Source organism: Antennarius striatus, chromosome 9 (assembly GCF_040054535.1).
Source record: "Antennarius striatus isolate MH-2024 chromosome 9, ASM4005453v1, whole genome shotgun sequence".
Lineage (NCBI taxonomy): Eukaryota > Metazoa > Chordata > Actinopteri > Lophiiformes > Antennariidae > Antennarius > Antennarius striatus.
In genome coordinates this window covers 15,864,627-15,877,485 of record NC_090784.1, presented here as the reverse complement: position 1 = coordinate 15,877,485, position 12,859 = coordinate 15,864,627, and the positions used below count along the sequence as shown (strand labels likewise).

At 39.2% G+C, this 12,859-nt stretch overlaps 1 protein-coding gene across 3 annotated transcripts; it reads right to left on the bottom strand.

The window, feature by feature from the left end:
- Positions 1-820: 820 nt before the first annotated feature.
- Positions 821-12,070, bottom strand: gba1 (glucosylceramidase beta 1). Of its 3 annotated transcripts, none has more exons than XM_068323830.1 (25): positions 11,638-11,863; positions 11,254-11,378; positions 10,933-10,974; positions 10,410-10,493; positions 10,184-10,285; positions 9,939-10,047; positions 9,721-9,813; positions 9,486-9,616; positions 8,665-8,745; positions 7,545-7,709; positions 7,383-7,442; positions 7,208-7,297; positions 6,320-6,437; positions 6,155-6,226; positions 4,972-5,046; positions 4,030-4,239; positions 3,800-3,946; positions 3,276-3,409; positions 3,030-3,202; positions 2,841-2,930; positions 2,607-2,751; positions 1,824-2,048; positions 1,247-1,410; positions 1,028-1,144; positions 821-957 (listed from the first exon to the last, which is right to left on the bottom strand). In XM_068323830.1, exons 3-25 carry the CDS (start codon positions 10,969-10,971, stop codon positions 852-854), a joined length of 2,730 nt encoding a protein of 909 aa, XP_068179931.1. In that variant the 5' UTR covers positions 10,972-10,974; positions 11,254-11,378; positions 11,638-11,863; the 3' UTR covers positions 821-851. The 3 variants fall into 3 exon arrangements, 2 of the variants coding, with proteins under 2 accessions (XP_068179931.1, XP_068179932.1); XM_068323831.1 differs by having other exon boundaries at positions 4,030-4,221; positions 11,638-11,851; XR_011037072.1 differs by lacking the exon at positions 1,247-1,410 and having other exon boundaries at positions 938-957; positions 11,638-12,070.
- Positions 12,071-12,859: the final 789 nt, after the last annotated feature.

Sequence of the window (12,859 nt, the reverse complement as noted above, 5' to 3'; positions counted from 1 at the left end):
TTACTTTCACATTTGGCATTTACAAGGACTGGATCTCACAACATGAACATCTATACCTCTTCAATAAATAATGTTTATGAATGGTATAATGTTTATTTATTGCTGAGATTGAGTCAGGATTGAGCTTTTCAAAGCAACAACTTCTGCCTCTAAAAGAAATTATAGTTAAACCATTAAGGGAATAAATTACAAATTATGAAGCTGGACCATTTATCTAATGCTTAACATTAAAAAATAGTTTACCTGGTGTATATATTATTAACAGATCCTTCTGTCATTTTATTCCTCTGTTCATTGTTTCACATTTTTATCACTTTTTTTATGTAAATAATTTAACCCAGTGTATGGTTTGCAAATGGAAAAAAACCCATTGAGAATAGAAACACGTATGTGAAATACCTGGTTATCAAACTGTAAATAATATATATGAGAAATGTGTCTGATGTATTAATAAATTGAAAAAATAAGTCACTTTGTTATTGTTAAGAACCCAATCAACAGAAAGCTGTCATTTTACATCCTCTACCCAAAGAAAGAGTTACATTTGACATGTTTTAGAACCATGTGTTTTACAGAACAGTAAAATATTAAATGGCTGCCATAGACTTTTACAAGTTTTGTATAAATATATATTATTCAGTGCTGTGAACAAAAAACAAGGTACAGGTCATTCTGGTTTAATGATTCATTGAGGTCCAATTACTGACGTTAAATACATTCTGGATGCAAATCAGATCTGTTGAGGTTCATTTAAATATACAGTACAGAACCACTGCAACTAGAGGTTCTAACAATATGCATAGCAAATTACAAATGAAAGTCATCTGTGACCATTGAAATGATGAAAATCATTAGTGTGTATTCCAAACCAGTGTGAGCACTGAACGAGCAGGAGAAGTGGAGGGGATGTAGCCCACTGTGGGATCCCACACTTCAAACCGGATCCCTGACGACGTCCTATAGAAAAGGAGCACACAGCTCGGTACTGTATACATTTTTTGTCATTGCACACAAAGGATTTAAATACCTGTTGAGTATGATGAGCACCACCGAGCCATCTGGTCTGATGAAGGCTGAATATTCCAGCTGTGTTTCTTCACTAGATGACACGCCCGCTCTCTGAGAGCCTTCCCACAGGAACTTACTGTGTGGGGGGAAAAAGCAAATTTGTGTAGATCTCTTTAGACTGCCTCTTTGTTATAACAGAACATGTGGAATTAGACATTTAAAAAAGTGAATTTGCTACCTGAAGTGGGCCATAGCATAGAATGTCGGCTGTTTATAGAATATATTGTGCTGGGCGTCCACTATTATAGTGCTGTCTACAAAGTTTTTAACCCAGTTTGGTCCACCAGTCAGGTCCACTGCCAAGTTCCAATCAGTCCAACCCACCACATAATGGTTTAAGTCCTGCCACAGACAAAAAAGTTAATTTCTGGTATGTTGGTGGTAATATTAAGGGAGACATGTTAAAGGGAACCCACTGGACTGGTGTACAATGTTCATTTTAAAAGCAACCCATAAAGCTCATTTTAAGATGTCTGGAGTCTGAATTCACCCCTGCAAAGTACAAAGAATGGAGGGAGTCATTTCGTTCAAGAGCAAGTGAAGGGGGAAGACACCACCAGTTCCAGCTTGCTTCAACGGCCTGCAGGCAGGTTCCAATGAGGGTGTGCAACAGACTGCAACTTGTTACCTGCGCCGCATCACCGGCAGAGGTGAATCACTTGTCAGAAACGGCTCATGTCTTGTCAAGTCTCATCTGTTACAGTGGGTCTGACTGAACAAGCATGACGCTCATGCATAAGTCAGGATGATCTTACCTCTAAAATATCGTGTGCATACTGTTCAGCCCTGCGCCAGCTACCCAGTTTCACCCCTCTGTCCAGTCCGCTCCAGCCAGCGCAGGCCTCTGTGCCAAACAGGTAATACTCCGGGTAGAGATGATGAGTCAATCCCAGACTTATCTCAGCTGGGACAAGGCTATCGAAGTACCAGTGAACTGCGACACCATTAATGTACCTTCCTGCTTGAATGTCACTTAGGACCTGGGGAGGGGACAAAGAGTTTGCAGATGTAATGCAAATACTGTTATTGCTCCTGTTTTAAGGGAATCTGCAGGTCACACGATTCAAGTACTGAATGTAGTTTCTTCACATATCGGTTTATAATAGAAGGTAGAATAAAATGTATTTTATTGTTTTAATTGTTTTCCTCTTTGCTCCCAGGGTCATTGTCAGCCCCATCATACCTGCAGCAATAGACACTAACAGTCACTACATTACCTGACAAACTCAAATTCGCAAACTGAGAAGGGGTGGACTGAAGAAAAACATTCCTACAATCTATCCACACAATGTATTTCATGATATAAAGAATTATATGCAGGTAACGTTACAGGTGACAGCTAGTGTCCCTGAGTTCTGTGGCAGGGTTGATGTGATGCTGTTCCAAGAAACCATTTAATAATGATATGAAAAACAGAAAATGTAAGAAATTCATTACTGCTGCAGAACAGTGGCTAGCTATTCCTGAGTCCTGTCTGCAGCCCCGGTTCCAGTTCAGTTGCAGGTACAGTGCCACTTTTCCTCTAAACTTGTACTTACCACCTTAGCCCAGTAAGGCAGCAGCAGGCGGTTGTCATCTAGTATGAGAATATGTGTTTGTGGGTGTGACGAGTGCAGAGCAGGGCCCAGATCCAGAGCCACCCAATCCCTCTGCTCTTCAGGAGTGAAGCCCAGAGCCTGGAAACTTCAGTGAGACAAACAGTTTTCTCTGACTGTTGTAAAACGTTCATGCTCTGACTGAAGTGAATTCTATTTAACGTAATGAGATGAGACCTGTAGTTCGTCATCTGTCCTGCAGAGGGCTCATTCCCTGTGGTCACTGCCCAGAAGGTCAAGTTATACTTAGCATACTCCTCAAGGAACCTGAGACGAAGAAAAAAAATTGTTCACCAGCGTGAGTTTGCTCCGTGTCAGTCTTTACTGACATTTGACAACACATTCAGGAACAACCCCACATGACACCTGATATAATACTGAGCCCAGGTTTTATGCTCCTTGCCACCTGGCTTGCCATTCAAGGAGCCTTTCCCTACGAGTGCACCGTTAGTTTTCATCCAGGCAGGGGCAGTCCAAGCACTGGCCAGGAGATACAGGGGTTGAGGAGACAAGACCTGAGCTCGCTGCAGGAGAGGGATCTGAGAAGAAGAGAGGAGGTGAAGATGGGAAGGGATGTCATAGAGGTGTGAGATGACAAGCGCACAGACAGACCTTCATGTTGATGTCCTCTGGAGCTAGAGTGAAACTGTCCAGGTTGTAGTCTCCAGCCGTGTCAGCGTATGTGTAGAGACGGGTGGAGAAGTCACAGCTGCCCATGGGCACACGCACCACCCTGTAGCCAATCCCTGTCAGAGACGCCACATCTAGAACTAAAGCTGGCTCAAGACTATCGCTATCACGTTATGTTTGTACAAAATTCTGTTGTTACTTTGCATATGTGTAAGAAATGTGCATTATCATGACATTTTCCATAATCTGTTCACTTTGTTATTCCCAACATCTGTGAAACAGTTGAATTCTTCAGTTCACATCCCGTATTTTGACTTCATATTTCCAACAGTATTTCTCCACAGAGATGCAAACTCGTTTAAATCAATCCTAGAGGCTTGAGTAGGACAACCATTTTTCCATGAATAACAATAATATGTGTTTTCCAACTAAAAAGTGGTATTCCTAAAATAAATGGCTTTTTGATATATTACTGTTCTACATTTTTCATTCACTTTGCCGTTTACCTTCAGGGGAAAAGTACTGACGTAGCAGCTGGTCCTGTGCTCCAGCAGAAAGAGACTGGATGTTAATGGCTGCTGCGTCCGTCATAGCGCCACCAAATCCCCTGATCCTCTGGTACTTCTGGTTGGGATTGACAGTCAGCCTGAGGCCTGAGAGGGACACGTTAACAGGCGAGGTGGTCTTTACCTGCTCCAACGCCACAGAGATCCCAAGAGAAGCCAACAGCACTCACCTGTCCCGCTGCTGTTCACCTGGACCTGACCCTGTCCCGGCTCTAATCTGCTGCCAGCCATACTGGTCAGATAGGTGGAGTACTGGCCCACAGCAGGCAAGACGAGTGAGCCGACACTATCGCAGTAGGTTGAATTACACTCACACACCACGGACTCATGGCCAAAGTCTCTGGCTATACAATCAGTCAATCCTGGAAGGAGGAGAACTCCTGTAGAAATCAACCTTCAACAAGTCTAGTCGACTTTTTTTTGCTCTTCTTGATTCATCAGGTCATGTGAATAAAGCATCATTATCAAGTTATCTGTTGTGGTTTGATGTTTCCGCTTTCAAATGGGAGTTTCACATCTTAGCAATATAGCCTTGTTTATTACATAACATGGAATATTTCACAATAAACCTGATCAGATTTTAATTTAAAGTTTTTAAGCAAACAAGACTATCACATTTATTGATTTTGAAAAGTATTATGCTATATTGCATCTTGTCTTAATGTATTTGTAAGTTAACAAAACAGAAATATCATCGTAATGGTAATTACTTTAATTAATTCCAGAAAACTTTGCACATATGGTAACCATGGTAAGTAGTTGTGGTCTTAGAATTCTTTAATTTTCAACAAATTTATATTTTGTTGTTTCCAATATGATTTTAAGTTACACCTAAGGGTTGTAAATTTTTTCAAAGCATATCTGGCAAACCACACATTCTAGCTTTACCAGTCTTATATAAATCAACCCTGACAAAAAATTAATTTTTCTATTTTTTGCACTGAAAGAAGATAGATATTTGATTATTTTGTCCGTAGCGTATTTCCAAATAATATCCAGGATTCAAGGGAATGCAACATATGTCATAAAGTGATGCATCAGAAATACAGAGTACTATAGGAATCTGGGGGACACTGTAATCTAAAAATCAATTTTCACATGAATTGTGTTACCTGCAGAGACGGTCACTTCTGCTGTGAGGAAAAGGGCCAGTAGTATCGATGATGGCAAGAACAACGCCATTTTATCTGGACACAATCAATAATCGAAATTGGTCAACAGAGTTTAACTTCAATCAAACAACATTTCTATCAATGCCACTGATAAATGCTAAAATTCAGACCACACTCATATTAAGTTATTTCATTTAGGACATTTAAAAAAAGATCACCTTTCAGGCACAGATGCAAAGAATTCTGACATGACTTGCAAGTTTGTGGTCAAACTTCGTTTCAGGCCGGTGCTTTGGCGAACAAACATGACGTCTGGCCTGTCAGGTGACTTTGATAACTATCACGTGACCAGATGTACAGTATTCTGGCCTGACGCCAGATGGTGCTGTTACGCAGATTGGAAGGACCCTTCTAAATCTGACGTCATTCCATGTGTTTCTATTTGTTTTTACCTTTTGAAAAGACAACACAACTGAACAAACAGAATAACTTAGTTGAGATATACAACTAAGTTGTATATTTCAGTAGTATTGTTTGATCAACAATATTTGAAAGTTTTTCACACAGTAAATCATGGCACATTTTAAATATTGGATTTAAAAAAGATTGTTGCATTTTTGCCAATTTTCCAGCACCGATGCCAATTTCCCCTGCAGAAATACATGAGTGTTGTTTAATTCTACTTTATTCATAAAGGTTATCTGATCACTCAACTTCATATGTAAACAAATCACTTTCAAAAAGGATTTGGATGTTTTGAGTGTACAAATTGATATTCTGGAACACCATTTAATTCCCGTAAACATTCTGAAGTAAAGCTTTTTCGTGTTATTTTGCAAGCAAACAATTATGGTAGCATCCTTCTAGTGTGTGTTTGATTTGTGATATAAAACATATCAGTAAGTTACTGGATTTTGTTTTGACTTAACTTAGGACTGTTTTCTGATTTAGTTCTTACAAGTATCGAAGGTAGCTGGTTTATGTCTAATTACTTAAAAGAACAATGTACAGTCTTGTTTTTTGATAATTCAACATTTTATTATCAAAGAATACACATGCATCATAATTTACAATGGAACCACATTTCAGACAGGCATATGTATATATTTATGTATTTACAGGACAGTGACATTTGATATTTATGTATGTGATTTAAATCTTAAACAGCGTCAAAGGAACGCACAAAGTCTGTCAAAGGCTGACGCATTTCTGCTGCTCAAAAAGACGAGTTCTTTCTTTCCTTCTTCTGTTCGACCTGATGAAAAAGGAAAGATCCCAAGTCACTAAAAGAGCATCATTTAAATATTTTTTTTTAATAAAACAAAGAATCTGCAGTATCATCACTTACTCTGTGGATGCTGCAGCCACTTGCGGTCCATGTAGTAGAGGTGACAACTCTCAAACTCTTTCTGACTATAGTTGGGCACCAACACTGGGATGAATGGGTCCATGTTGTCAAAGCCCGTCTGATGACAGAAATAATGACAGAGGCATACTTAAGACAGAAATAACCCATTGATGTGGCATGTTCAGATCAAAAACTAAATGCAATAAATTAATCTGATGCACTGGTGTAACAAAGATAAATGTAATATTATAATTTTTTTAAAGGTGTGTAAACTTAAAAAATGACTAAATGAGGTCTGTATGGAAAACGGTTTGAAATCAACTTTGAAATCAACTTTAATTAAATGCCCCACTGTTGGGCTTTAAGGTTCATATGCTGTAGGGCACATATGGAGGAGGTGAGAGACAATAACAATAAATTGGCTCCTTACGACTTTTATCACATGACATCAGGTGAACAGGAGAACTAACTCTCAATGCTACATCTTACTGCAATAACACAATGATGAATGAACCAAGAAGACAGGACAGTGACATATTCAGGGATGGGAGTCCTTTGAAATGTTGTTATTTGTACACTGGCTACTGGGTGTGGTGGGTACCTGGTGACTCAGTGGGAACAAAAACTGTTCCCCATCACAAAGTAGAAACGAAGAATCAACGTTCTACATTGTCACTTGATTTAATTCTAAGTAGTTTAATCCGATTAGAGTTTTTTTTACACATATTTTCGGTATAATAAAGAATACTACATGCGTACAGCCTCTGGCCACAAGTCCTCAGAATCAGAAATCTGCAGTCTCAAAGCCAGGTTCACAACTTTAGTCTGCAGTCAGAGCAGGATAGGCAAGTGCTACAGATTAAAAAGTACAACAAAAAGACCTCTGACCTCTCCCAGCAGCTCTTGAGGCAAGTAGTCAAATTTTGAAGTGTAGACAGACCCTGTCTGAGACAGAGTAGTGATGATGGCGCCTCCGGTCTGATTGAAAGTGGGTAACGTTAATGGAAGAATCTGACATTTTCTCATGATGATGTCATTCTAATTTTTAGTCTGTTCTGATTACCCAGGTGTCTGTTATCAGCTTCCTCAGATTATGAACCAAAGAGAGCTCCTCTGGATCCATCTGGTGGGCAGTGAGAAATAGAAAAGCGTAAGACCTCCTTTCTGTACCAAAGGTATGATGACAAATTAGAGATGTGACGGCATTGTGAACATGTCTCCTCACAGGGCTCTTGTCCAGTTTCTGGATGGTGGATCTTCCCCACAGTGCATTGACACCATCCACAGCCAAAGCAAGACGGAACTCGGAACCTGGTTGCCCACTTTGCAACCTCAGCTCCTTCATCACCGCCCCGACCACATCGGTGCTGCTCTTAAAACGAGTGATTCCCTATGGAAAAGGAAAAACCATTGGAATACTGATGACAGTAGAAGAAGAATCGAACTTTATTGATCCCTCGTAGCAGAAATTATTTTTCCACTCTTATTATGTTGTCATTTGTCACACGTGTGTGTGTGTGTGTGTGTGTGTGTGTGTGTGTGTGTGTGTGTGTGTGTGTGTGTGTGTGTGTCGGTCGCAGTACACCCAATGGGCAACTTGAAGGTGTGCTGCTCAAGGACACCTCAGCAGTGCTCAGGAGGTGAATTCAAGAAGATGTGTAAAGCCTTTAGTCAATCGACAGGAAGTACATATTATTGAATGTTTATTAGATTTAATCACGTAAGTGTCCAAAGGTTCAACACAGACATTTCAGCCGGACTGAAGCAGAGTTACTTAATGATGCGTCGTCAGCCTATTTACAGATTGCCATAAATATACAATTACACCAGAAAGAATATTTTGAGACCCATTCTCTCTCCTTCGTACAGATGTCTCCTATGTACAGAAACCTCCATCGGTCTGTGTTCAGTAGATAAATGCGTCTTAAATGTCAAAATTTACCTTATTTCAGATCAAATGTTTAGTAAAATACTAAATTATAATACTTTGGATATTAATAGAAGACAAAGATAAGTCATTCAAACAAGGTGACAAATTCACAGACTGAACAAGAATCTGCTGCTTTTTAATGTCTCTGAGACTTTGTGTGGTGCAAACACAATGACCTAAGACATCAGCACGATCAGTTTATTGGCTATTGATCACCACTAAGCACAGCTGAAAAGAAAAATGAAATTTTACTGACCTCTGTGGGAATTTAGTCAGTGTAAAAACAGAATGGGTAACAGGAAATATAATAAAAAGAAAACGTCTAGGGGGACAAGATAAACAACATCTCCAGTAAACACCAGAAAACACTCCGAGCAAGGAAACCTCCAGCACCATATTATGTGAGAGGACTCACCTGATCCACAAGTTCTCTGAGAGAACTTCCCTCCTCAGTGAACTCTCTCTTCGTCCACACATACCGATGTTTTGTCTTGATCTAGGAGAGACACAGGACATCTTTATTGACATTTGTAGATCCTCATAATATCAAGTCGTGAATCAGCTTTTAAATTATCTTTGAAATTTATTAGCATTACATTTGCTAAATTTTTTATATTTTTAAGATGCACAATATTGGCTTTAAATTTTATGTATAACTTAAGACTGAGCTGCTTTCTGACAATTATTGCAAAAAAACGGGAGCTATTACTTGCAAAGGACAATTTATTTGCTTCATGGAAAACATATTGAGTCCTAGAGTAACCTGGATGGTTTATAAAGGGAACAACATCATTTGCATTCCATTAGACTTCTCCATTCATTCTTTTAAATGCTAAATTGCACTACTGAAAATGTTTAAAGAATGCTACAGTAATTCCTCGTTACTCGCGGTTAATTCTTTCCAGGAACCACCTGCAAAAACCAAATTCCGCAATATAGCGATAAACTATTTCTCATTTACGGTCATGTAAACATTTATGAACCCTCTCCATACTGATATTAAACCATATTTTATCTGTATTACCTGTTACGACACTCTTATAGACCGTTTAAAGTAATTTTGTGTCTCACGGAAGTGAGTCTCGGAACGCAGCGCACTTCCGGATGCCATCAGCCAACGGAATGTGCGTACCGTATTGCATGACTACCTACTAAAAATCAGCGATGTAGTTAAGCCGTGTGTGTTGATGAGCGAGGGATTATTGTATTTGTATAGGCATAGTGCAATAAAATTACCTTAGAAAGGAAGGGCTCACTGGTAATTTTGAAGCTGCGTAACCATTCAGTGGCTTGTATTGGCTGATCAAAGCGAGACATATTATAGGATGAGGGCAGTAATTCCTTACAGTTCTTTATCCAGAGGTGAGCTGTTTGACAAAAACATGATGATGTCAGAGGGTAGGCTTTGATCATTTTTAGTACTTCTGGCTAGTTGCACGCCACTTTGATCTAATGATTATGTTAGTCTCACCATCAGGAACATTCAGCAGCAACCATCCCTGCCTCATGCAGTAGTGGATCGTGTGGCACAAAGACATTGTCTTCCCACTGCCCTTCGGCCCATCTGAACAATTTGATAAGGTTAACATCAAACTAATTCATAAGTAGTGAGAGAAGTGTGTGTGTGTGTGTGTGTGTGTGTGTGTGACAGAGAAGAGAGAGAGCAGAAGTATGCGTAATGAAGGATACAGAATAAAAATCGTGATGCAGGCTTGCTATAGTCTGTGTTCTTCAAGTAAGAGATGACCTCTAGAGCCGGCGACCTCACCATGATACTGGCTTCATTAAACGTCTTGATCTAAAAACAGTAACATTCGAGAGTTTGAGTAAATAATTTACCATTAACAAATTACAAAAATAAAGTCACAATACAAAAAATAGGAGCCAGTAAGTTTGAAATGATGCAAATATTGCCATAGACAGGAACCACATACCCGTTGCTGGTAGGGCCGAGCGAGGCCTCGGATAAACAGACAGCGAGTCTCTGCAGAGGGCAGGGTATAATACTGCCCAATATGATTCTCTGTGTGACATGCCTACAAAGAAACAAATAGTCAGCTCACCAGTTAAGTCATGAGCACACACTCACCCAATGCTTCAAATACATATCTGTTGCAAAAAGGCAGCTATTTGATCTATTTCCATTTGAAGTCTGATTACCGGATCCATTTCTTCAGTTCTGTATATTGCCAAAGGTTCAACTTCTGACTGTACTGCTACACTGTATTGCCGGGCGTGTATAACCTGTAAAAAATTCACATAACAAGTGTTTGTATTTATTTGGAATTTGTATCAAAACACAACATTGGTAAAAGTTATTTATACAAAATTTCAATACAAAGATAGAGAACAAACTGACCGAATGATGAGCATATAAACATACAGTATACTGTGATGTAAATCCATCTGTCACGTTTCTGGGCATAGATATGCCATTTTCAAGATATAATTTAGTCAATATTTATGATTAAAAACAATTGAATATTGAATGCATTTCTTCTAATCACTTGTGAATCTTCTATATGACTAAATGGAAGTGCATCTAAATAGAAGTATACTATCCTGACAACGAATCAGACCAATTTAACTAAATTAATTTTAGGATCATATGACACACATGACAGGTATGCGTGTTTAGCATCAGTCTAGCGACACATAATTAAATGACAGACTGTGATCTTACCGTTTGCCGAATTCGAAAGGACAGCCTGTGGAGCGCCATGATCTGAAACAACGGAATGAAATAAACATATATTTAAAGAGCGAAGGATCGAACAGTATCGATGTACAATTGTGTCCTTTAACCTTGCGTTAACACTTGGCTATCAGTTAGCGGTAGCACCCAGAAATATGATTACTGTATAGTTAGCATTAGCAATGTGGATCAAAAAAGTGACTATTAGTGTTTAAACTCCATAAATATCGTGTGGTAATGATTTCGGATTATGTCAGGTTTGCACAAATATTCCCTGGGAGAAGTTTAATAACACGGTCAGCTACAAACCTTCAGTTGAAGTCAGCGTGCTAGCGCTATCCTGTACGGAGTTAGCCGGTCGTGCAGCACGGAGACGGAAGTGACGTCATAATATGCCAGTTCTGCTTAGCCAATGGGGTTAGTAGCCTATGACACTAAAAAAGGGAAATGGAGTTCATCAGAGATTACCCCTGTACATTTCACCAACAATAACAAATGATTGTAATTAGACTATTAGAAGATGCAAAGTAAAACGCAGGACATGAATAACTCTTTGATAACTCTTCTGATGATGTTGTTTATTCAATATAAACATTCTTACACATTTTTTTGCCTTTTAAAAAATATCATCCTAATTTAATCAACTTTTTCATCCTCAGCAATTCTTGGAAGGACTCACATTGTGGAAGTCACCTTTTAAAATTATCATGCAAGCCCAAGAAGAAATCTTCTCCTTGACACCCTTGTCTGACAGGAGGCAGCATGTAATGGTGTGGAGATGCCGTATGCCTCGGAACGAGATCCCTTCAAGGTTGTGTCCTTTCCTGTCTGATTTTCTCCTTGCAAACAAACAGCTGCACTTCCAGTCTGTTAAGCACCTGAAGTTTGCAAACTGCACCACCTGCATTAGGTTCACCTCCAGAGAGGAGTCCGCCTACAGGTGGGAGAGCATCCATCTGGTGACACTGGGCTGTCAGAGCAACTTGGACATTAATACACAAAGGACAGCAGAGGTTGTTACAAGCTGTAAGTAGGAGTCAGCCCACTTGACCCCATCATTCTGAGCCATTTTCTATCTGACACTCTTGAGCTTCTCTTCCTCCTCCTGGACACCATTATCACCCAGAACCTCATGTGGGAGTTTGATCACAAAAGAATCCCATCAAAGGATGCACTTGCTGTGTCAACTGAAGAGGGTCCCATTCCACAAGACACACAGCAATTTTAACAGAGACTGTGTCCAAACCTTCAAGCCACAGACACACATACACACACACACACACACACACACACACACACACACACACACACACACACACACACACACATTCTAAAAAAATTGTTGACTTTGTCTTCCGTTTTGTCTTTTGTTTTACACGATATAAACCCAATATCGACTTCTATATTTTTAATCTTGTACAGTCAAATTTTAGTTGACACCTTGAATTGCAGTACAAGGGTCTGCAGATGAACAGCTGTAGATGAGACGATTGCAATCCTCTCATCTACAAGAACATGAATGAATGAATGGATGGATGGATGGATGGATGGATGGATGGATGGATGGATGGATTACAGAACTGCCTTTCATCTTTTCCTTAGTTTTTTGTGTACTGTGTTTATTGTCATGTGTAAATATCCCTAAGTAAACTGCTTGAATATGAAATCTTGGCAGTAAACCTCATTCTGATAAAGTACGAAAACACTGAAAACTTACTGATTGTGCAGAGGTGATAAAGAACACAATACTGTACACAGAAGGCAAGGAGAAAAATGTGTTATAATAATAATAATAATAATAATAATAATAATAAATACTGATTTTTGTTTTACTAAAGGATCTATTTTTAAATATGTCCGCATATCACAAGCACATTTCCGTGTCTTTCACAGAGATGTTATGTAATTACTACTG

Bases quoted from the DNA above. Each gene is read 5' to 3' on its own strand.
- gba1 (XM_068323830.1), bottom strand. From the start codon at position 10,971: ATGGCGCTCCACAGGCTGTCCTTTCGAATTCGGCAAACG. The intron at 10,494-10,932 runs GTAAGATCACAG...AATTTTTTACAG, and splicing joins CCTTTCGAATTCGGCAAACG to GTTATACACGCCCGGCAATA. The intron at 2,931-3,029 runs GTGTCATGTGGG...TCTTCGTCTCAG, and splicing joins TGGGCTCAGTATTATATCAG to GTTCCTTGAGGAGTATGCTA.